Source organism: Petromyzon marinus, unplaced genomic scaffold (assembly GCF_048934315.1).
Source record: "Petromyzon marinus isolate PM22_M1 ecotype Great Lakes invasive population unplaced genomic scaffold, UKy_Petmar_22M1.pri1.0 PM_G_Scaffold_4, whole genome shotgun sequence".
NCBI classification, from domain to species: domain Eukaryota; kingdom Metazoa; phylum Chordata; class Hyperoartia; order Petromyzontiformes; family Petromyzontidae; genus Petromyzon; species Petromyzon marinus.
In genome coordinates, this window is record NW_027422983.1 from 163,028 (window position 1) to 189,530 (window position 26,503).

The 26,503-nt window shown below is 48.9% G+C and overlaps 1 protein-coding gene across 3 annotated transcripts; it reads left to right on the top strand.

Annotated features, from left to right (window-relative positions):
- The first annotated feature begins 1,183 nt into the window (after positions 1 to 1,183).
- Positions 1,184 to 23,544, top strand: LOC142916576 (uncharacterized). Of its 3 annotated transcripts, none has more exons than XM_076061699.1 (9): positions 1,184 to 1,357; positions 1,764 to 1,962; positions 2,334 to 2,512; positions 10,095 to 10,465; positions 10,674 to 10,839; positions 11,554 to 11,913; positions 20,419 to 21,096; positions 22,151 to 22,470; positions 22,660 to 23,544. In XM_076061699.1, exons 1-9 carry the CDS (start codon positions 1,261 to 1,263, stop codon positions 22,705 to 22,707), a joined length of 2,418 nt encoding a protein of 805 aa, XP_075917814.1. In that variant the 5' UTR covers positions 1,184 to 1,260; the 3' UTR covers positions 22,708 to 23,544. The 3 variants fall into 3 exon arrangements, with proteins under 3 accessions (XP_075917814.1, XP_075917815.1, XP_075917816.1); XM_076061700.1 differs by having other exon boundaries at positions 1,186 to 1,357; positions 20,947 to 21,096; XM_076061701.1 differs by lacking the exon at positions 20,419 to 21,096 and having other exon boundaries at positions 1,187 to 1,357.
- The last annotated feature ends 2,959 nt before the right edge of the window (positions 23,545 to 26,503 follow it).

Here is a 26,503-nt window from a genome sequence, read left to right on the forward strand (position 1 = left end):
GAGCTAAATGCTCTAAAGACAGTTGAGATGGTTTTGGACTTCAGGAAGAATACAGCACCACTCACCCCCATCACCCTGTTAAACTCCCCAGTCAAAATTGTAGAGTCCTTCCGCTTCCTGGGCACTATTCTCTCCCGGGACCTTAAGTGGGAATTGAACATCAGCTCCCTCACCAAGAAAGCTCAACAGAGGATGTACTTTCTACGGCAGCTGAAGAAATTCAACCTGCCAAAGACAATGATGGTGCAATTCTATACAGCGATCATTGAATCCATCCTCACCTCCTCCATAACCGTCTGGTATGCTGCTGCCACTGCCAAGGACAAGAGCAGACTGCAGCGTATCATCCACACTGCTGAGAAGGTAATTGCCTGCAATCTACCAACCCTCGAGGACCTGCACACGACAAGGTCCATGAGGCGAGTGAGGAAGATTGTGGCCGATTTCTCCCACCCTGGACACTCTCTGTTTCAGCTACTCCCCTCCGGCAGAAGGCTTCGGTCCATCAGGACCAAAACCTCACGCCATAAAAACAGTTTCTTCCCATCTGCTGCTGGCCTGTTAAACGAGGCCAAGGGCTAACACTGATTTTAACATTTTATCTACATAATGACACCTTGCCGATATTAACTATGTTAACCTATTTGTATTTTTTATTTTTAAATTATATCTTAAAGCTATTTTATATTCGATATTTATTCAATTTTATATAATTCAGCCCCTTGGCGTTAGTTAGACTTTTAACCCTTATTATTATAGTAAGACTTGTTTAAAACTTATTTAAGATTTTAGATTCCTATATGTTGAATGTATGCACCATCCTGCCAAAGTAAATTCCGTGTCGGTGTGAACTTTCATGGCGAATAAAACCCTTTCTGATTCTGATTCATTCTCAATAGGAATCGATTCTAAACGCTCTCCTTTTCTAACACAATCGATTCTCATGGTAGGTATCCCAATGGGATTCGATTTTATGCGCTTTAAATCCCTAGCTAGATCGATTCCTATGTTATTAGAACAAATCGCCATAATCAATTCCCATGTTATCGAAAATGTATTCGATTCCATTTTACACTCACGACCAACGTCAATTCCAATGCAGTCCCAATGTGGATCGATGCCATCGGCTACATTTTTGACCACTATCGATTCGCATTTGTTATCCCCACAGGAATCGATCCGAGTTTTTAATTTAACCTTGAATCGATTTCCTCAGCACGTGACTTGGGTGAGGCGGGTGCGTGGCTGCGTGTGGGGTTAATGGCGATGTCGAAACTCTACAAACTTGGCCTACTCTTCCCCTTCATCCTGCCTCTCCTCCTCCTCCACCACCACCCCGTCACGTGCAGCAGCCACGGTGAGCAGAGCCCGAGGTGGTCGATAAATCGGGTGCCAGGTTGTGTGATTGTGTGGGGAGTGGTGGTGCAGTGGTTAGCACACTGTGTGTGTGAGTGGGGAGTGGTGGTGCAGTGGTTAGCGCACTGTGTGTGTGTGTGAGGAGTGGTGGTGCAGTGGTTAGCGCACCGTGTGTGTGAGTGAGGAGTGGTGGTGCAGTGGTTAGCGCACTGTGTGTGAGTGTGTGGGGAGTGGTGGTGCAGTGGTTAGCGCACTGTGTGTGTGTGAGGAGTGGTGGTGCAGTGGTTAGCGCACTGTGTGTGAGTGTGTGGGGAGTGGTGGTGCAGTGGTTAGCGCACTGTGTGTGTGTGAGGAGTGGTGGTGCAGTGGTTAGCGCACTCTTGAGTGTTTTTTCCCCATCTGCCCAGCTCCGCTGTTCCCACTGAATGTTCGTTTGGAGTCTCGAGACCTCCTGGCGACGCTTTGCTGGGACCCCGTTGAAGTGGCTCCCAGTGGGGATGGAGGGGATAGACCCCCACTTGTTGATCCTTTAACCATCAACTCGACCACCACGACCACGACCAACTCAACGTTCCTGAATGTTACATACAGAGTTCAGAGCAAACTGTGAGATGCTCACTCACTCAGCCACTCACTCACCAACCCACTCATTCACCCACTCACTCACCAACCCACTCACCCACTCACTCACCAACCAACTTACCCACTCACTCACCAACCCACTCACCCACCCACTCACTCACCAACCCACTCACCAACCCACTCACTCACCAACCCACTCACTCACCCACTCAATCATCCACTCACCCATTCACCCACTCACTCACCAACCCATTCACCCACTCACCAACCCACTCACCCACTCACTCACCAACCCACTCATCCACCAACCCACTCACTCACACACACACACGTCTCTCTCACCCACTGGCTCCTCACCACCCTCACCACTCCTCCCTGTGTCTCTGTCTGCGCAGCTTCAGACGAGCCCGCTGGCAGACCGTCTGCGCTGCCACAACGGAGACACGGTGCGACGTCTCCTCGGCGCTGGACGATCCCGGTGACCGCTTCCTCCTCCGTGTGAGATTCTCCTTCTCATCCTCGCCGTCGCGATCCTCACGCTGGGTCGCCGTTGTGGTCCTGCCCTTGATGGAAAGTGAGTGGCACGAGATTGTACATGCCTGTGTCTCTCTCTCTGTGTCTCTGTGTGTGTCTCTCTCTGTGTCTCTGTGTGTGTGTCTCTCTGTGTCTCTCTCTCTGTGTCTCTGTGTGTGTGTGTCTCTCTGTGTCTCTCTCTCTGTGTCTCTCTTTGTCCGTGTCTGTCTGGTGCTCACTAACAGCACTTGCCCCAACGGTCTTTTTCAGGCTACACGGAGGATCTTTGTCATCTTTGTCTGTGTGTGTCGCTGTGTATGTCTGTGACTCTTTCTGCCTGTGTGTGTGTCTTTGGCTCACAAGGGGAGATCAAACAAACTCTACTCACTCACTCTGTAGGACAGGGGGAGATCACACAAACTCCACTCACTCACTCTGTAGCACAGGGGGAGATCACACAAACTCCACTCACTCACTCTGTAGGACAGGGGGAGATCACACAAACTCCACTCACTCTGTAGGACAGGGGGAGATCACACAAACTCCACTCACTCACTCTGTAGCACAGGGGGAGATCACACAAACTCCACTCACTCACTCTGTAGGACAGGGGGAGATCATACAAACTCCACTCACTCATTCACTCACTGTAGGACAGGGGGAGATCACACAAACTCCACTCACTCTGTAGTACAGGGGGAGATCACACAAACTCCACTCACTCTGTAGGACAGGGGGAGATCATACAAACTCCACTCACTCTGTAGGACAGGGGGAGATCACACAAACTCCACTCACTCTGTAGGACAGGAGGAGATCACACAAACTCACTCGCTCTGTAGGACAGGGGGAGATCACACAAACTCCACACACTCTGTAGGGCAGGGAGAGATCACACAAACTCCATTCGCTCACTCTGTAGAACAGGGGGAGATCACACAAACTCCACTCACACTGTAGAACAGGGGGAGATCACACAAACTCCACTCACTCTGTAGGACAGGGGGAGATCACACAAACTCCACTCACTCTGTAGGACAGGGGGAGATCACACAAACTCCACGCACTCTGTAGAACAGGGAGATCATACAAACTCCACTCACACTCACTCTGTAGAACAGGGGGAGATCACACAAACTCCACTCACTCACTCTGTAGGACAGGGGGAGATCACACAAACTCCACTCACTCACTCTGTAGGACAGGGGGAGTTCACACAAACTCCACTCACTCATTCACTCACTGTAGGACAGGGGGAGATCACACAAACTCCACTCACTCTGTAGTACAGGGGGAGATCACACAAACTCCACTCACTCTGTAGGACAGGGGGAGATCATACAAACTCCACTCACTCTGTAGGACAGGGGGAGATCACACAAACTCCACTCACTCTATAGGACAGGAGGAGATCACACAAACTCACTCGCTCTGTAGGACAGGGGGAGATCACACAAACTCCACACACTCTGTAGGGCAGGGAGAGATCACACAAACTCCATTCGCTCACTCTGTAGAACAGGGGGAGATCACACAAACTCCACTCACACTGTAGAACAGGGGGAGATCACACACACTCCACTCACTCTGTAGGACAGGGGGAGATCACACAAACTCCACTCACTCTGTAGGACAGGGGGAGATCACACAAACTCCACGCACTCTGTAGAACAGGGAGATCATACAAACTCCACTCACACTCACTCTGTAGAACAGGGGGAGATCACACAAACTCCACTCACTCACTCTGTAGGACAGGGGGAGATCACACAAACTCCACTCACTCACTCTGTAGGACAGGGGGAGTTCACACAAACTCCACTCACTCACTCTGTAGGACAGGGGGAGATCACACAAACTCCACTCACTCTGTAGGACAGGGGGAGATCACACAAACTCCACTCACTCTGTAGAACAGGGGGAGATCACACAAACTCCACACACTCACTCTGTAGGACAGGGGGAGATCACACAAACTCCACTCACACTGTAGAACAGGGGGAGATCACACAAACTCCACTCACTCTGTAGGACAGGGGGAGATCACACAAACTCCACTCACACTGTAGAACAGGGGGAGATCACACAAACTCCACTCACTCTGTAGGACAGGGGGAGATCACACAAACTCCACTCACTCTGTAGGACAGGGGGAGATCACACAAACTCCACGCACTCTGTAGAACAGGGAGATCATACAAACTCCACTCACACTCACTCTGTAGAACAGGGGGAGATCACACAAACTCCACTCACTCACTCTGTAGGACAGGGGGAGATCACACAAACTCCACTCACTCACTCTGTAGGACAGGGGGAGTTCACACAAACTCCACTCACTCATTCACTCACTGTAGGACAGGGGGAGATCACACAAACTCCACTCACTCTGTAGTACAGGGGGAGATCACACAAACTCCACTCACTCTGTAGGACAGGGGGAGATCATACAAACTCCACTCACTCTGTAGGACAGGGGGAGATCACACAAACTCCACTCACTCTATAGGACAGGAGGAGATCACACAAACTCACTCGCTCTGTAGGACAGGGGGAGATCACACAAACTCCACACACTCTGTAGGGCAGGGAGAGATCACACAAACTCCATTCGCTCACTCTGTAGAACAGGGGGAGATCACACAAACTCCACTCACACTGTAGAACAGGGGGAGATCACACACACTCCACTCACTCTGTAGGACAGGGGGAGATCACACAAACTCCACTCACTCTGTAGGACAGGGGGAGATCACACAAACTCCACGCACTCTGTAGAACAGGGAGATCATACAAACTCCACTCACACTCACTCTGTAGAACAGGGGGAGATCACACAAACTCCACTCACTCACTCTGTAGGACAGGGGGAGATCACACAAACTCCACTCACTCACTCTGTAGGACAGGGGGAGTTCACACAAACTCCACTCACTCACTCTGTAGGACAGGGGGAGATCACACAAACTCCACTCACTCTGTAGGACAGGGGGAGATCACACAAACTCCACTCACTCACTCTGTAGAACAGGGGGAGATCACACAAACTCCACACACTCACTCTGTAGGACAGGGGGAGATCACACAAACTCCACTCGCTCTGTAGGACAGGGGGAGATCACACAAACTCCACTCACTCACTCTGTAGCACAGGGGGAGATCACACAAACTCCACTCACTCACTCTGTAGGACAGGGGGAGATCATACAAACTCCACTCACTCATTCACTCACTGTAGGACATGGGGAGATCACACAAACTCCACTCACTCTGTAGGACAGGGGGAGATCACACAAACTCCACTCACTCTGTAGGACAGGGGGAGATCATACAAACTCCACTCACTCTGTAGGACAGGGGGAGATCACACAAACTCCACTCACTCTGTAGGACAGGAGGAGATCACACAAACTCACTCGCTCTGTAGGACAGGGGGAGATCACACAAACTCCACACACTCTGTAGGGCAAGGAGAGATCACACAAACTCCATTCGCTCACTCTGTAGAACAGGGGGAGATCACACAAACTCCACTCACACTGTAGAACAGGGGGAGATCACACAAACTCCACTCACTCTGTAGGACAGGGGGAGATCACACAAACTCCACTCACTCTGTAGGACAGGGGGAGATCACACAAACTCCACGCACTCTGTAGAACAGGGAGATCATACAAACTCCACTCACACTCACTCTGTAGAACAGGGGGAGATCACACAAACTCCACTCACTCACTCTGTAGGACAGGGGGAGATCACACAAACTCCACTCACTCACTCTGTAGGACAGGGGGAGTTCACACAAACTCCACTCACTCACTCTGTAGGACAGGGGGAGATCACACAAACTCCACTCACTCTGTAGGACAGGGGGAGATCACACAAACTCCACTCACTCTGTAGAACAGGGGGAGATCACACAAACTCCACACACTCACTCTGTAGGACAGGGGGAGATCACACAAACTCCACTCGCTCTGTAGGACAGGGGGAGATCACACAAACTCCACTCACACACTCTGTAGGACAGGGGGAGATCACACAAACTCCACTCACACACTCTGTAGAACAGGGGGAGATCGCACAAACTCCACTCACTCTGTAGGACAGGGGGAGATCACACAAACTCCACACACTCTGTAGGACAGGGGGAGATCACAAACTCCACTCACACTGTAGAACAGGGGGAGATCACACAAACTCCACACACTCTGTAGGACAGGGGGAGATCACACAAACTCCACTCACACACTGTAGAACAGGGAGAGATCGCACAAACTCCACTCACTCACTCTGTAGGACAGGGGGAGATCACATAAACTCCACTCACTCTGTAGGACAGGGGGAGATCACACAAACTCCACTCACTCTATAAAACAGGGGCAGATCACACAAAGTCCATTCACTCACTCTGTAGGACAGGGGGTGATCATACAAACTCCACTCACTCACTCTGTAGGACAGGGGGAGATCACACAAACTCCACTCACACACTCTGTAGAACAGGGGGAGATCACACAAACTCCACTTACTCTGTAGAACAGGGGGTGATCATACAAACTCCACTCACTCTGTAGAACAAGGGGAGATCACACAAACTCCACTCACTCTGTAGGACAGGGGGAGATCACACAAACTCCACTCACTCACTTTGTAGGACAGGGGGAGATCATACAAACTCCACTCACTCATTCACTCACTGTAGGACAGGGGGAGATCACACAAACTCCACTCACTCTGTAGGACAGGGGGAGATCACACAAACTCCACTCACTCTGTAGGACAGGGGGAGATCACACAAACTCCAGTCACTCTGTAGGACAGGGGGAGATCACACAAACTCCACTCACTCACTCTGTAGGACAGGGAGAGATCACACAAACTCCACTCACTCACTCTGTAGGACAGGGGGAGATCACACAAACTCCACTCACTCTGTAGGACAGGGGGAGATCACACAAACTCCACTCACTCTGTAGGACAGGGGGAGATCACACAAACTCCACTCACTCTGTAGGACAGGGGGAGATCACACAAACTCCACTCACTCTGTAGGACAGGGGGAGATCACACAAACTCCACTCACTCTGTAGGACAGGGGGAGATCACACAAACTCCACTCACTCTGTAGGACAGGGGGAGATCACACAAACTCCACTCACTCACTCTGTAGGACAGGGGGAGATCACACAAACTCCACTCACTCTGTAGGACAGGGGGAGATCACACAAACTCCACTCACTCTGTAGAACAGGGGGAGATCACATAAACTCCACTCGCTCTGTAGGACAGGGGGAGATCACACAAACTCCACTCACTCTGTAGGACAGGGGGAGATCACACAAACTCCACTCACTCACTCTGTAGGACAGGGGGAGATCACACAAACTCCACTCACTCTGTAGGACAGGGGGAGATCACACAAACTCCACACACTCACTCTGTAGGACAGGGGGAGATCACATAAACTCCACTCGCTCTGTAGGACAGGGGGAGATCACACAAACTCCACTCACACACTCTGTAGGACAGGGGGAGATCACACAAACTCCACTCACACACTCTGTAGAACAGGGGGAGATCACACAAACTCCACTCACTCTGTAGGACAGGGGGAGATCACACAAACTCCACACACTCTGTAGGACAGGGGGAGATCACAAACTCCACTCACACTGTAGAACAGGGGGAGATCACACAAACTCCACACACTCTGTAGGACAGGGGGAGATCACACAAACTCCACTCACACACTGTAGAACAGGGAGAGATCACACAAACTCCACTCACTCACTCTGTAGGACAGGGGGAAATCACATAAACTCCACTCACTCTGTAGGACAGGGGGAGATCACACAAACTCCACTCACTCTATAAAACAGGGGGAGATCACACAAAGTCCATTCACTCACTCTGTAGGACAGGGGGTGATCATACAAACTCCACTCACTCACTCTGTAGGACAGGGGGAGATCACACAAACTCCACTCACACACTCTGTAGAACATGGGGAGATCACACAAACTCCACTTACTCTGTAGAACAGGGGGTGATCATACAAACTCCACTCACTCTGTAGAACAAGGGGAGATCACACAAACTCCACTCACTCTGTAGGACAGGGGGAGATCACACAAAGTCCACTCACTCACTCTGTAAGAAAGGGAGAGATCACACAAACTCCACTCACACACTCTGCAGAATAGGGGGAGATCACACAAACTCCACTCACTCACTCTGTAGGACAGGGGGAGATCACACAAACTCCACTCACTCACTCTGTAGAACAGGGGGAGATCACACAAACTCCACTCACTCTGTAGGACAGGGGGAGATCACACAAAGTCCACTCACTCACTCTGTAAGAAAGGGAGAGATCACACAAACTCCACTCACACACTCTGTAGAACAGGGGGAGATCATACAAACTCCACTCACTCTGTAGGACAGGGGGAGATCACACAAACTCCACTCACTCTGTAGGACAGGAGGAGATCACACAAACTCACTCGCTCTGTAGGACAGGGGGAGATCACACAAACTCCACACACTCTGTAGGGCAGGGAGAGATCACACAAACTCCATTCGCTCACTCTGTAGAACAGGGGGAGATCACACAAACTCCGCTCACACTGTAGAACAGGGGGAGATCACACAAACTCCACTCACTCTGTAGGACAGGGGGAGATCACACAAACTCCACTCACTCTGTAGGACAGGGGGAGATCACACAAACTCCACTCACTCTGTAGAACAGGGAGATCATACAAACTCCACTCACACTCACTCTGTAGAACAGGGGGAGATCACACAAACTCCACTCACTCACTCTGTAGGACAGGGGGAGATCACACAAACTCCACTCGCTCTGTAGGACAGGGGGAGATCACACAAAGTCCACTCACTCACTCTGTAAGAAAGGGAGAGATCACACAAACTCCACTCACACACTCTGTAGAACAGGGGGAGATCATACAAACTCCACTCACTCTGTAGGACAGGAGGAGATCACACAAACTCACTCGCTCTGTAGGACAGGGGGAGATCACACAAACTCCACACACTCTGTAGGGCAGGGAGAGATCACACAAACTCCATTCGCTCACTCTGTAGAACAGGGGGAGATCACACAAACTCCGCTCACACTGTAGAACTGGGGGAGATCACACAAACTCCACTCACTCTGTAGGACAGGGGGAGATCACACAAACTCCACTCACTCTGTAGGACAGGGGGAGATCACACAAACTCCACTCACTCTGTAGAACAGGGAGATCATACAAACTCCACTCACACTCACTCTGTAGAACAGGGGGAGATCACACAAACTCCACTCACTCACTCTGTAGGACAGGGGGAGATCACACAAACTCCACTCGCTCTGTAGGACAGGGGGAGATCACACAAACTCCACACACTCTGTAGGACAGGGGGAGATCACACAAACTCCACTCACACACTCTGTAGAACAGGGGGAGATCACACAAACTCCACTCACACTGTAGAACAGGGGGAGATCACACAAAGTCCACTCACTCTGTAGGACAGGGGGAGATCACACAAACTCCACTCACAGACTCTGTAGGACAGGGAGAGATCACACAAACATCCCTCGCCATGACCCCCCCTCTCCCGTGTCTCAGCTGTGCTCAGCGCTCCGTCGTTCACCCTGAGGCTCGACAAACTGACGCGGGGGGAGGAGGAGGAGGAGGGCGATGGTGGTGAGGATGAGGAGTGCGGTGTTGTGGGTGACGATGAAGACAACGACGATGATGGCTACAGCGACAACGACGACGGCGATGACGATGACCGTGACGGCGGTGACGATGACCGCCGTGATGACGGTGGTCCTGGGGTGGCTGGGGAGTTGGAGGCGGTGGTCGACGGAGAGCCAGAGGTGCGGAAGCTGTCGTTGTTGGTCTCCGTCGGGCGGGGGTGGAGGGCGCTGGTGTCGCACGACGTGAAGTTCCACCATCAGGTTGACATTTCGACAAGAGGCGGCGTTCAACTCACGGTGAGAGATTGCGGGAGTTGTGACGGGGGTCGGGAGGTTGTGGCGGGAGATGTGCGTGGTTGAGTGGGTGGGTGGCGATGCTGCTACTGATGATGATGATACTACCAATGACACTACTACTGATGATGCTACTACTACTGATGATGATGCTGTTTCTGCTACTACTACTGCTGCTACTACTGATGATGATGATGATGCTTACTGCCAGGAGCGCTTCATCGGATGCCGGTACCAACACCGAATGATGCTTCTGCCGGGACGCGAGGATGAGTACTGCGTCCGCATGAGAATGGTAGCCGACTTGCCACGGTGGAAGGCAGGGGAGTGGTCTCCACTGTCGTGTGTCTCCGTCCCTCCACCACACAGCACCGTGGGTGAGTGGGTGGCTGGGTGAATGAGTGAGAGGTATTTTTGTGCGTGTGAAGTGGGTCTCTGTGTGAGTAGTCTTGTGGATCTCTATGAGTGGTCTATGGGTCTCTGTGTGAGTAGTCTTGTGGGTCTCTGAGTGGTCTATGGGACTCTGCGTGAGTAGTCTATGAGTTTCTATGAGTAGTCTATGGATTTCGATTTAAAGCTTTCGTGACTGCAAGGATTCATCTTTGGTTCTTTCGGTAAAGTCACCACGTAGAATGAGAATAAAATAAATTGATAAAATAAAATAACACAATCATATTCTCACGACGTTTCGGCCACAACACAAGCGGTCTTCATCAGGTGAAGGGACGAGACTGTCTGGAGGACAGCGCTTCAGCGAACACGAGGACAGCGCTGGAGCGAACACAGCCACGCTCAGACCAGCGCTGTCCTCCAGACAGTCTCGTCCCTTCACCTGATGATGGCCGCTTGTGTTGTGGCCGATACGTCGTAAGAATATTATTGTGTTATTTTATCAATTTATTATTTTATTCTCATTCTACGTGACTTTATCGAAATTACCAAAGAAGATAGTCTATGGGTCTCTATGAGTACTCTATGGATCTCTGCGTGGGTAGTCTTGTGGGTCTCTGAGTCGTCTATGGGACTCTGCGTGAGTAGTCTATGGGTCTCTATGAGTAGTCTATGGGTCTCTGTGTTGTCTTCCCACCCAGCCCCTCGTGTGGGTGTCGACACGGACGGCCAGGTCACGGCGGTGGTCGGCCAGAAGGTGGCGGTGCTGCGCTGCGTCCTGTGGGGTGCGGCCGTGGTGGTGGTGCAGGCCAACTGGCTGAAGGCCTCCCGTGGCAACGTCTGGGCGGGGGCCAATTTGGCCGCACTCAGCCCGCTGCACGGCACGGCGTACTCCAACTCGTCCCTCGCGGGCCGACTGCGGTTCCGCGTTGGGGGGCCTCCCGGCGACGTTTCGCTGGAGCTGCTGGACGTGCGGGCTGGCGACGGGGGCCTCTTCCTCTGCCACGTGGCCACCTTCCCCCACGGCAACTACGAGGGGAGGGTCAGCCTCTCTGTCATCGGTGAGGATTGGCACTGCCCCACGCAGAGACCCATAGACTACTCACGCAGAGACCCATAGACTACTCACACAGAGACCCATAGACTACTCACGCAGAGACCCATAGACTCACCACACAGACACCCATAGACTCATCACGCAGAGAGCCATAGACTACTCACGCAGAGACCCATAGACTACTCACGCAGAGACCCATAGACTACTCACACAGACACCCATAGACTACTCACGCAGAGACCCGTAGACTCATCACACAGAGACCCATAGACTCATCACACATAGACCCATAGACTACTCACACAGAGACCCATAGACTACTCACACAGAGACCCATAGACTACTCACACAGAGACCCATAGACTACTCACACAGAGACCTATAGACTACTCACACAGAGACCCATAGACTACTCACACAGAGACCCATAGACTACTCACACAGAGACCCATAGACTACTCACACAGACACCCATAGACTCATCACACAGACACCCATAGACTACTCATGCAGACACCCATAGACTACTCACACAGAGACCCATAGACTACTCACACAGAGACCCATAGACTCACACAGACACCCATAGACTACTCACACAGAGGCCCATAGAATACTCACGCAGAGACCCATAGACTACTCACGCAGAGACCCATAGACTACTCACACAGACACCCATAGACTACTCACACAGAGACCCATAGATTACTCACACAGACACCCATAGACTACTTACACAGAGACCCATAGACTCATCACACAGAGACCCATAGACTCACACAGACACCCATAGACTACTCACACAGAGGCCCATAGACTATTCACGTAGAGACCCATAGACTACTCACACAGACACCCATAGACTCATCACGCAGACACCCATAGACTACTCACACAGAGACCCATAGACTCATCACACAGAGACCTATAGACTCACCACACAGACACCCATAGACTAAACACACATACACCCATATACTACTCACACAGAGATCCATAGACTCATCACACAGACACCCATAGACTACTCACACAAAGACCCATAGACTACTCACACGGACACCCATAGACTACTCACACAGAGGCCCATAGACTACTCACACAGACACCCATAGACTACTCACACAGAGACCCATAGACTACTCACACAGACACCCATAGACTACTCACAAAGACACCCATAGACTACTCACACAGACACCCATAGACTACTCACAAAGACACCCATAGACTGCTCACACAGAGACCCATAGACTATATTCTTAGTTTTTTCGGTAAAGTCACGTTGAAGGGAAACAACAAAATAATAAAATATATATAAAGCAATATAAAATTCTCACGACGTTTCGACCATAACTCAAACGGTCGTCTTCAGGTGTGTTGGTTTGCATATATTTATTTTTAAACGGCGCATTTATTTATTTAAAAAAACGTTAGCGCCACGCGCAACGATTTGGCAGTTTATTTAGGACTAGTCCATCTATATTCTAAAAAGAGGAGGGGGGAGACGAAATTTTTTATAATGTATGCTGTCTGAAAGCCACTGTAAGCGTGAACAATCAATTAAGACCTGACATGGTTTATCAAATCTTTCCAATGATTGCTAAGATAGAATCCATCTTCTCTGTTGAAATTGTCTCTGTGCTTGTATATGTGGATAGCCTCATGAACGAATCTCTCATGGAAGCCAGATGGCTTACAAAGAACCTCTGTCTTGGAAAAGTCAATGGCATGTGAGCCTACTGAATTAGAACAATGATCTGCCACGGCCGAGGTGTTGGTCCTACCGTGTTTAAGGTCTGCTTTGTGTTCACGAATGCGGTCCGAGACATGGCGTTTGGTTTCTCCAATGTGACTACTACCATAGAGGCAACTTAGTTTGTAGACACCAGGGTATTGTATGTCCGGAATCACATCTTTTACAGACGGAACCAGATCACGGATTTTTTGTAATGTGTTGAAACGGACCTGGATCTTGTGTTTATTCAAGATTTTGGAGATCTTTTTTGTGATCCCCGCAATGTAGGGTAAAGTGATGGTTTTGAAAGGCTCCTCAAGAGGGTTCTTCTTCATGGTTTGAGTGATAGCTTTGCGGATTGTATAGTCGGAGTAACCATTAGCCCTAAGAGCTTGGTGTACGTGCTTGAGTTCACTGCTTATGTGTTCCTGGTCGGATATGCATTGGGCTCTATGATACAGAGTCTTTATGAGAGAATTCTTCTGTGATGGATGGTGGTGGGAATCCGGTTTCAGATAAGCATCCGTATGGGTAGCTTTCCTGTAGACAGAGTGGCTCATTGAACCATCAGGTCTCTTTTCAATTAGGACATCCAAAAAAGGTATCTTGCCATCTATTTCGACTTCCATGGTAAATCTGATGGCTGGGTGTATGGAATTGATGTGGTCGAAGAATTGGTCTAGAGCAGGCCGGCCATGTGGCCAGATGACAAAAGTGTCATCCACGTACCTCTTCCATAAGGTTGGGCGCAGAGTGACAGTCTGGATGGCGTCAGTCTCAAATTTCTCCATGAAAATGTTAGCTATAACTGGAGAAAGGGGGGAGCCCATTGGGTTGCCCTCAGTTTGTTTGTAGAAAGTTCCATTCCAAGTGAAGTATGTATTGGTTAAACAGTGTCTCACCAGGGGGGGTACCTCAGTGTTTAGTCCTTGATGAACCAAGTCTTCAATGATTGCAATGGTGTCAGGTACAGGAACCTTGGTGAATAAGGAAACTACATCAAAATTGACAAGCAGGTCATCTGGGGAAAGGGAAATACCCTTGATTGTCGATACCAGGTGAGTAGAATTTTGTACCGCAGAGGTGGTCTTTCCAGTGAAAGGACGCAGGATTTCAGACAAAAAACGAGCTAGTTTGTGGGTGGGGGAGCCGATAGTAGAGACTATGGGACGAAGGGGTGTATCTACTTTATGTATTTTTGGTAAGCCGTATAATCTTGGTGGCCTGGCAGCAGAAGGTTTCAACGAAAACTGTTTAGATTGATCAATTAATGCGGTTGAATCAGAAATTATTTTGTTGGTTTGTGTGACGAGGCTGTTGGTGGGATCTCTTTTTATTTTTGTATAACTACCATCGTCGAGTAATTCTTTAATTTTGTTGTTGTATTCTATTTTATCCATGATGACAGTAGCATTGCCTTTGTCAGCTGAGAGGACTACAATATCATTCCTCTTTTTAAATTTATATAATTCAAAACGCTCATCTTTGCTGAGGTTGCTAGCTGGCATCTTAGCGTTTTTGAGGGTTGCAGCGATTTCAGATCTTGCTACGTCTGCAGCGATGTGACCCAGGCCCCTGAGAGCAACGTCTACTTGGGCAATTATATCATTAACTGGTATGTATTTAGGTGTGACTGCAAAGTTTAGACCTTTAGCTAAAACGGATTTCAGACCATCGGAAATAGAACTGTTACTGCGATTAATTACGACTTTGTTAACGTCTAACTTTTTGGTGTGTGGGTCCGGTCTTTTGTTGAAGAGGAGGTTAAATTTGGAAATCAGGTTTTCCTTACATTTGGTCGACAGTAGCAGCTGAAGAGGCAGTCATATTGTCTACATGTTCCCAATCCGATGTGGACATTGTTGCCGTCAATGATAAGTGTGATTTGTAGAGTGTCTTGTCTAACTGATCTAGTTCGGTGCGTATAAGTCTGATTTTTTCTGAGATAAGAGCTAAGCTAGTTTTGAAAAGAATTCGTTTCGCATTAGAAGAAGTTACAGCAGCAGAGGTCAGTGTAAATGCGATTGGTATTACCCCAGAGTCGCGGCATCTCTTCAGGAAGGTGTGAGACTCGATCAGCTGAGCTTTCTTATCCCGGAGTTTGTTGAAGGATCTTAAAGTTATGTGAAAACCCTCCCCGTAGAGGCGATTAAATTTTGATTTAAAGCTTTCGTGACTGCAGTAATTCATATTCTTAGTTTTTTCGGTAAAGTCACGTTGAAGGGAAACAACAAAATAATAAAATATGTATAAAACAATAAAAAAATTCTCACGACGTTTCGACCATAACTCAAACGGTCGTCTTCAGGTGTGTTGGTTTGCATAAATGTATTTTTAAATGGCGCATTTATTTATTTATAAAAAACCGATAGCGCCACGCGCAACGATTTGGCAGTTTATTTAGGACTAGTCCATCTATATTCTGAAAAGAGGAGGGGGGAGACGAAATTTTTTATAATGTATGCTGTCTGAAAGCCACTGTAAGCGTGAACAATCAATTAAGACCTGAAATGGTTTATCAAATCTTTCCAATGATTGCTAAGATAGAATCCATCTTCTCGGTTGAAATTGTCTCTGTACTTGTATATGTGGATAGCCTCATGAACGAATCTCTCATGGAAGCCAGATGACTTACAAAGAACCTCTGTCTTGGAAAAGTCAATGGCATGTGAGCCTACTGAATTAGAACAATGATCTGCCACGGCCGAGGTGTTGGTCCTACCGTGTTTAAGGTCTGCTTTGTGTTCACGAATGCGGTCCGAGACATGGCGTTTGGTTTCTCCAATGTAACTACTACCACAGAGGCAACTTAGTTTGTAGACACCAGGGTATTGTATATCCGGAATCACATCTTTTACAGACGGAACCAGATCAATGATTTTATGTAATGTGTTGAAACGGACCTGGATCTTGTGTTTATTCAAGATTTTGGAGATCTTTTTTGTGATCCCCGCAATGTAGAGTAAAGTGATGGTTTTGAAAGGCTCCTCAAGAGGGTTCTTCTTCATGGTTTGAGTGATAGCTTTGCGGATTGTATAGTCGGAGTAACCATTAGCCCTAAGAGCTTGGTGTACGTGCTTGAGTTCACTGCTTATGTGTTCCTGGTCGGATATGCATTGGGCTCTATGATACAGAGTCTTTATGAGAGAATTCTTCTGTGATGGATGGTGGTGGGAATCCGGTTTCAGATAAGCATCCGTATGGGTAGCTTTCCTGTAGACAGAGTGGCTCATTGAACCATCAGGTCTCTTTTTAATTAGGACATCCAAAAAAGGTATCTTGCCGTCTATTTCGACTTCCATGGTAAATCTGATGGCTGGGTGTATGGAATTGATGTGGTCGAAGAATTGATCTAGAGCAGGCCGGCCATGTGGCCAGATGACAAAAGTGTCATCCACGTACCTCTTCCATAAGGTTGGGCGCAGAGTGGCAGTCTGGATGGCGTCAGTCTCAAATTTCTCCATGAAAATGTTAGCTATAACTGGAGAAAGGGGGGAGCCCATTGGGGTGCCCTCAGTTTGGTTGTAGAAAGTTCCATTCCAAGTGAAGTATGGAAGAGGTACGTGGATGACACTTTTGTCATCTGGCCACATGGCCGGCCTGCTCTAGACCAATTCTTCGACCACATCAATTCCATATACCCAGCCATCAGATTTACCATGGAAGTCGAAATAGATGGCAAGATACCTTTTTTGGATGTCCTAATTGAAAAGAGACCTGATGGTTCAATGAGCCACTCTGTCTACAGGAAAGCTACCCATACGGATGCTTATCTGAAACCGGATTCCCACCACCATCCATCACAGAAGAATTCTCTCATAAAGACTCTGTATCATAGAGCCCAATGCATATCCGACCAGGAACACATAAGCAGTGAACTCAAGCACGTACACCAAGCTCTTAGGGCTAATGGTTACTCCGACTATACAATCCGCAAAGCTATCACTCAAACCATGAAGAAGAACCCTCTTGAGGAGCCTTTCAAAACCATCACTTTACCATACATTGCGGGGATCACAAAAAAGATCTCCAAAATCTTGAATAAACACAAGATCCAGGTCCGTTTCAACACATTACATACAATCCGTGATCTGGTTCCGTCTGTAAAAGATGTGATTCCGGACATACAATACCCTGGTGTCTACAAACTAAGTTGCCTCTGTGGTAGTAGTTATATTGGAGAAACCAAACGCCATGTCTCGGATCGCATTCGTGAACACAAAGCAGACCTTAAACACGGTAGGACCAACACCTCGGCCGTGGCAGATCATTGTTCTAATTCAGTAGGCTCACATGCCATTGACTTTTCCAAGACAGAGGTTCTTTGTAAGCCATCTGGCTTCCATGAGAGATTCGTTCATGAGGCTATCCACATATACAAGCACAGAGACAATTTCAACCGAGAAGATGTATTCTAACTTAGCAATCATTGGAAAGATTTGATAAACCATTTCAGGTCTTAATTGATTGTTCACGCTTACAGTGGCTTTCAGACAGCATACATTATAACAAATTTCGTCTCCCCCCTCCTCTTTTCAGAATATAGATGGACTAGTCTTAAATAAACTGCCAAATCGTTGCGCGTGGCCCTAACGTTTTTTTATAAATAAATAAATGCGCCATTTAAAAATACATTTATGCAAACCAACACACCTGAAGACGACCGTTTGAGTTGTGGTCGAAACGTCGTGAGAATTTTTTATTGTTTTATATATTTTTTATTATTTTGTTGTTTCCCTTCAACGTGACTTTACCGAAAAAACTAAGAATATGAATTACTGCAGTCACGAAAGCTTTAAATCAAAACCCATAGACTACTTACACAGAGACTCATAGACTACTCACACAGACACTCATAGACTACTCACACAGACACCCATAGACTACTCAGACAGAGACCCATAGACTCATCACACAGACACCCATAGACTACTCACACAGACACCCATAGACTACTCACACAGAGACCCATAGACTCATCACACAGCCACCCATAGACTACTCACACAGACACCCATAGACTACTCAGACAGAGACCCATAGAATCATCACACAGACACCCATAGACTACTCACACAGAGACCCATAGACTACTCATACAGACACCCATAGACTACTCACATAGAGACCCATAGACTCATCACACAGACACCCATAGACTACTCACACAGAGACCCATAGACTACACACACAGACACCCATAGACTACTCACACAGAGGCCCATAGACTACTCACACAGACACCCATAGACTACTCACACAGAGACCCATAGACTACTCACACAGACACCCATAGACTACTCACACAGACACCCATAGACTACTCACACAGATACCCATAGACTACTCACACAGACACCCATAGACTACTCACACAGAGACCCATAGAATACTCACACAGAGACTCACAGACTACTCACACAGACACCCATAGACTACTAACACAGAGACCCATAGACTACTCACACAGAGACTCATAGACTACTCACACAGACACCCATAGACTACTCACACAGACACCCATAGACTACTCACACAGACACCCATAGACTACTCACACAGACACCCATAGACTACTCACACAGACACCCATAGACTACTCACACAGAGATCCAATGACTACTCACACAGAGAATCATAGACTACTCACACAGACACCCATAGACTACTCACACAGACACCCATAGACTACTCAGACAGAGACCCATAGACTCATCACACAGACACCCATAGACTACTCACACAGAGACCCATAGACTCATCATACAGACACCCATAGACTACTTACACAGACACCCATAGACTACTCAGACAGAGACCCATAGACTCATCACACAGACACCCATAGACTACTCACACAGAGACCCATAGACTACTCACACAGACACCCATAGACTACTCACACAGAGACCCATAGACTCATCACACAGACACCCATAGACTGCTCACACAGAGACCCATAGACTACTCACACAGACACCCATAGACTACTCACACAGTTGCCCATAGACTACTCACACAGACACCCATAGACTACTCACACAGAGACCCATAGACTACTCACACAGAGACCCATAGACTACTCACACAGAGACTCATAGACTACTCACACAGACACCCATAGACTACTCACACAGACACCCATAGACTCCTCACACAGAGACCCATAGACTCATCACACAGACATCCATAGACTACTCACACAGACACCCATAGACTACTCAGACAGAGACCCATAGACTCACACAGAGACCCAAAGCTCATTCTCTTCTGCAGATGTAGATGCCACTGGTTCTTCACCTTCTACAGATGTAGATTACACTGATTCTTCACGTTCTGCAGATGTAGATGCCACTGGTTCTTCACGTTCTGCAGATGTAGATGCCACTGGTTCTTCACGCTCTGCAGATGTAGATGCCACTGGTTCTTCACGTTCCGCAGATGTTAATGACACTGGATCTTCACGTTCAGCAGATGTAGATGCCACTGGTTCTTCACCTTCTGCAGATGTAGATGCCACTGGTTCCTCACGTTCTACAGATGTAGATGCCACTGGTTTTTCACGTTCTACAGATGTAGATGCCACTGGTTCCTCACGTTCTACAGATGTAGATGCCACTGGTTTTTCATGTTCTACAGATGTAGATGCCACTGGTTCTTCACCTTCTGGAGATGTAGATGCCACTGATTCTTTACGTTCTGCAGATGTACATGTCACTGGTTTTTCGTATTCTGTTGATGTTAATGTCACTGGTTCTTCTCGTTTTGTAGATGTAGATGCCACTGGTTCTTCACGCTCTGCAGATGTAGATGCCACTGGTTCTTCACGTTCTACCGATGTAGACGCCACTGGTTCTTCACGTTCTACCGATGTAGACGCCACTGGTTCTTCACGTTCTACAGATGTAGATGCCACTGGTTCTTCACGTTCTACAAATGTAGATGCCACTGGTTCTTCACGTTCTACCTATGTAGACGCCACTGGTTCTTCACGTTTTACAGATGTAGATGCCACTGGTTCTTCGCGTTCAGCAGATGTAGATGCCACTAGTTCTTCACCTTCTGCAGATGTAGATGCCACTGGTTCTTCACGTTCTACCGATGTAGACGCCACTGGTTCTTCACGTTCTACAGATGTAGATGCCACTGGTTCTTCACGTTCAGCAGATGTAGATGCCACTGGTTCTTCAACTTCTGGAGATGTAGATCCCACTGGTTCTTCACGTTCTACCGATGTAGATGCCACTGGTTCTTCACGTTCTACAGATGTAGATGCCACTGGTTCTTCACGTTTTACAGATGTAGATGCCACTGGCTCTTCACGCTCTACAGATGTAGATGCCACTGGTTCTTCACGCTCTACCGATGTAGACGCCACCACCGCCGTCTGTTGCACGCCGGTTGAACTCACGACTTTCGGTCCGAACAGGCAACTGGACACACGAACAGGTTTGTTCGCATCTCTGAATGTTGCATGTGTGTGTGTCCGTGTGCGTGTGTGTGTGTGTGTACGTGTGTGTGTCCGTGTGTGTGTGTGTGTGTCCGTGTGTGTGTGTCCGTGTACGTGTGTGGATGTGTGTCCATGTGTGTGTGTGTGTCCGTGTGTGTGTGTGTGTGTCCGTGTCCGTGTACATGTGTGTGTGTGTCCGTGTGTGTGTGTGTGTGCGTGTACGTGTCTGTGTGTGTACGTGTGTGTGGGTGTGTGTGTGTGTCCGTGTACGTGTGTGCGTGTGTGTGCGTGTCCGTGTACGTGTGTGTGTGTGTGTGTGTTGGTGCGTGTCTGTCCGTGTGCGTGTGCATGTCTGTCCGTGTGCGTGTGGATGTGTGTGTGTGCGTGCGTGTCTGTATGTGTGTGCATGCACGTGTGTTGGTGCGTGTCTGTCTGTGTGCGTGTGCATGCATGTCTGTGCGTGTGTGTCCGTGTGCGTGTGTGCGTGCATGCACGTGTGTGTGTGCGTGTGTGTGTGCGTGTGTGTGCGTGTCCGTGTGTGCGTGTGTGTGTGTACGTGTGTGTACGTGTGTGTGTGCGTGTGTGTGTGCGTGTGTGTGTGTGTCCGTGTGCGTGTCCGTGTGTGCGTGTTTGTACGTGTGTGTACGTGTGTGTGTGCGTGTGTGTGTGTGTGCGTGTATGTGTGTGTGTGCGTGTGTGTGTGCGTGTGTGTCCGTGTGTGTGTGTACGTGTGTGTGTGTGCGTGTGTGTGTGTGTCCGTGTGTGTGTCCCTGTTCTGGCCACCCATCCCCCCGTTTGTCACAATCACGGCCTTCACAGCTGCTGATACTCGCTAACAGCACCCGCCCCGACAGTCCCCTGGGGCCTTCACGGGGGAGACTTTGTCTCCGTCCGTCCCTTCGTCTCGCTCCCTCGACCCGCAACGCCCGGGTGTGAGCGCCGCGAGCCTCAAAGCGCACCTAGCCTGGCGCGTGTGGTCATCGCGACGGTTGTCGTCGTCGTGTTACGGCGGCACGCTGACGCCACGCGGGGGATCGTTGTTGTGCCACGCAGAGAAGGCGGCGGCGGCGGGCCGGGCCGGCTGGGCCGCTCCGGCCACAATCCTCGGCGTGAGCCTCGCCCTGGTGGCCACGCTGCTGCTGCTGCTGCCGCCGCTCTACCGCCGCCGCCGCCGGCAGCGTCAGCGTCGTCACGAGCCCTGGGGCCCCACGGAGGGTCCCCCCACGCTCCTCAAGGAACCGCGGAGAAACGCGGAGGGCCACCGTGGCTGCTTGCTAACGCTGGAGAGTGGCAACGAGGCGGATGAGGGGCTGCACGGGTTGCCACCGCAGCCTCAGCACCAAGACGGCGGAGCTGGAAGCTACGACTACGCGGTGAGGAGGGGTGGGTGGCGAGCGAGTGGTGAGCGAGCGGCGAGCGAGCGGCGAGCGAGCGAGTGTCCGCCCACATCACCGATGCTCCTGCTTAGGCTGAGTGAGCGATCCGCTTCTGGCCACCCCAGTGGGTGGGGGGGGGGGGGTGGGGTCGGTCACTGTCTCTCTAATTTATTCCGACCCCCGCAGGTTTTCACAGACGAAGATGACGACGAGGCGAGGGAGGAAGATTTTTGAGAAGCGGCTCGGGGTGGGGGGGGGGGGGAGGAGCGAGAGTGCTCCACCTTGGAGTGCTCCACCTTGGAGTGCTCCACCTTGCCGCGCTCCGCCTTGCCGCGCCCCACCTTGCCGTGGTTGCCGGCGGCAACGCCGGGGCTTTTCGCTTCGCGAGCGGGTGAACCCCCCCCCTCGAAAGAAGCAAGAATATTTGTTGTTGTTGTTGTTTGATCCCAACTGAGCGATGTTTTTCAGCATTGGGGGATATTTGCCTCGTGCCGGTTACAATCGGTGCCCCGAGTTTGGCTTTTCACTTTTTTTTTTGGGTGGGGTGGGGGTGGGGGTGGGAATTTTGTTTTACGAAAGAGCTCTCCGTTACCGGAAGCAGTGTTTTTGTTATTTTATTTTGGTCTTCGCGAAGGTCTCTCACCTCCCAGTGCTTTCCCCCGGCGTTGTGCCGCTGGACGGGAGACGACTGGGAGCCAGGGGGAGGGGGGTGGGGTGGGGTGGTGGGGGGAGAATTTAAATTCGCCCTCGCGTGGCCGGGGGTCGACGAGCGGCGACATCGGCACGGTCCGTCACGACGTCCGGCACCGAGAGGGAGTTCCGCGTGTTTATATTATTGTTTTACCGGGGCGACGAGCGGCGTCACGATGGCGCGTACAACGCCGTGGGCCTTCGTGCGCCCCGTCAGCGTCCCGGTTTTTTTTATTTCTCCCCGAACCCGGCCGGTTTCATCGGCCGCTCCCGTGATGCTGCGGCACTTTCGTAGTTTGACGCTGTTGGTTTTCGGCGACCCGATATCGTCCGGGTTAGATTGTGTAAATAAATAAATGCACAATTGTCGCTGTCGCCCGATGAAGCTGGTTGTTGTGATTACTGGCGAAATGTCACGGTATCCAGAGTGCAAATGTTGTTGCTTGGTTCGCTAACCCACCAGTCTTCTTTGGTTCTTTCGGTAAAGTCACGTAGAATGAGAATAAAATAATAAATTGATAAAATAACACAATAATATTCTCACGACGTTTCGGCCACAACACAAGCGGTCTCGTCCTTTCACCTGATGAAGGCCGCTTGTGTTGTGGCCGAAACGTCGTGAGAATATTATTGTGTTATTTTATTTTATCAATTTATTATTTTATTCTCATTCTACGTGACTTTACCGAAAGAACCAAAGAAGATGAATCCTTGCAGTCTCGAAAGCTTTAAATCGAAATTTAACCCACCAGTGTTCTGTATTAGTCTACTACACTACACTATACACTGCACTATACACTACACTATATACTACACTATACACTATACTATACACTACACTATACACTACACTATACACTACACTATACACTACACTACTATACACTACTATACACTACACTATACACTATACTATACACTACACTATACACTACACTATACACTCCACTACACACTATATATACTACACTATATACTACACTACACACTATACTATACACTATACACTACACACTATACATATTACACTATTTTGTTGCTTGGCTCGCTAACCCACCAGTGTGCTGTACTAGTGTACTACACTACACTATACATTACACTATACACTACACTATACACTACACTATATACTACACTATACATTACACTATACACTACACTATACACTACTATACACTACACTATACACTACACTATACACTACACTACATACTATATATACTACGCTCTGTTGTTGCTTGGCTCGCTAACCCACCAGTGTGCTGTACTAGTGTACTACACTACACTATACACTACACTATACACTACACCATACACTACACTATACACTACCCTATATATATACTACACTACACTATACACTACACTATACACTACACACTATATATACTACACTACACACTATACACTACACACTATATATACTACACTATATACTACACTATACACTATATACACTTGTTGTATATAGGTGTTATGAAAATTGATTAAAATAATGAAAATTAAATGCAATTTAAAATTTGCATAATTTATCCGAAATTATGTTAATTAGTGTAATTATGCGCATAAATTATGCTGATTCGAGAGATAACCGTATTAACTTATGCGAGTGGGCGTGGTTAGGATAATGGAGGTCGTTATGGATTATCAGGTCGAGCCTCGGTGACTAGGATTGTGTTATGAATTGGAATGACGCAATTAATCGTATGCAGTGACGCAGGCGTTGTGAGCGTGAATGAGAGAGAGTCGATTCGACTCTGCTCTTTAATTCCGTATTATCAATAAGGATACGATTACTCTCGATTGAACATTACGAATTATGTGTGTTATGGATTATGTGTGGTGATAGTGTGCTTATGATAGGTCCCCAGGATTCAGATCTCATACGCAGAACAATATTATGCAGAATTTCAGGAAGAATCACACACAAACCTTCTGCTTTAATCAATTTTATTTCTAGCTAACTTTAATTTTTGGATAATATGAAAACTCAATCTCGGGATTTTGGAATTTCAACACAGCGTTGACATGATACCATCACGATTGCGTTGTTTCACCTGGATAGCGGCACCTGTGGTTAATTCCCGACGCGTAATGCAATCGATCTGTTGTTGAGAGAGAGATTAAAAACATGCGAACTATTCTATCAAACCTTAACTTTATAATATGCAAACTCGTATACTTGAATTGTTACACAACACGGCACTTGGTCTTTGATTCGTATCCAATCCTTAATACATTCTGATATGCGAAGTTATTATGCTTGAAATCTTCAGCACAGTACCACGGCGATGTTCGTTCATTGATTCATCAACGATTATGCAATTAAAGCGTTCGACTGAAATAATTCTGATTGCCTCATCAACGTAACTCAATGGGTGGCGATGTTTTTCGTTATCAGCTAATAGTTGACGCAGTTATCATGAGTCTTGTATGTTTAATGGGAGGGTTGTTGATTTCTTGCGTTGAGCAAACGCCTAGGTTGATTTCCTTGTCAAAAAAATGTTTGTTCATTGTGTAGCGGTGGGGGAGTGAGGAGGGAGTGTGGGGGAGAGGCATACGAACGACTGCCAGTTTCTGTCCACCGCTGGCTGGATGAGTCAGCACGACGCTCGCCGTCCTCGCGCCGATGGGTGTTGAGTGCGGGGCCGCTTCCCTCTCAGCCCTGGTGACGCGAAGTTGCGCGCTGTTGCACGCTGGTGGCACGCTGTTGGCACGCGCTGGTGCTGGTGGCACGCTGGTGGCGCGCTGTTGGCACGCGCTGGTGCTGATGCTGGTGCTGATGGCACGCTGGTGGCGCGCGCTCCCTCTCCTTGAAGATGCGCGAACGCGCCCGTGCTGGTTCGCTGATAGCAGTTTCTCTCCACTGCTGGCTGAGCTGCTGCACGCTCTTGCTTGGCGTTGCTGGCCGCGCTCTTTCCCCTTGAAGATGCGCGAACGCGCCCGTGCTGATTCGCTGACAGCAGTTTCCTCCACTGCTGGATGAGCTGCGCCGGTGCGCACTCTTTCCGCTGCTGTAGTATCTGACGCTGCGCTCGCGGGCGACAGGTCAAGTTTTTCTTCTGCTGAGTGAGCCGAGTCGCACGCGCTCTCTTTGTTGAGGTTGTTGGCGGCTCTCTGACAGCAGGTTTCCTCCACTGCTGTATGACTCAAGTCGCACGCGCTTGGTCACTGGTTTGCTGAAGTTGTTGGCGGCTGCTCGTGCTTTTCCGCTGCTGGTTGAGCCACGTTGCACGTGCTTTCTTTGTGGAGATGCTCGAGCGCTCTCAGCGCTGATTCGCTGATACTTTGTTGGCGGGTGGCCAAGCTTTTTCTTCAGTTGAGTGAGTTGAGTCGCACG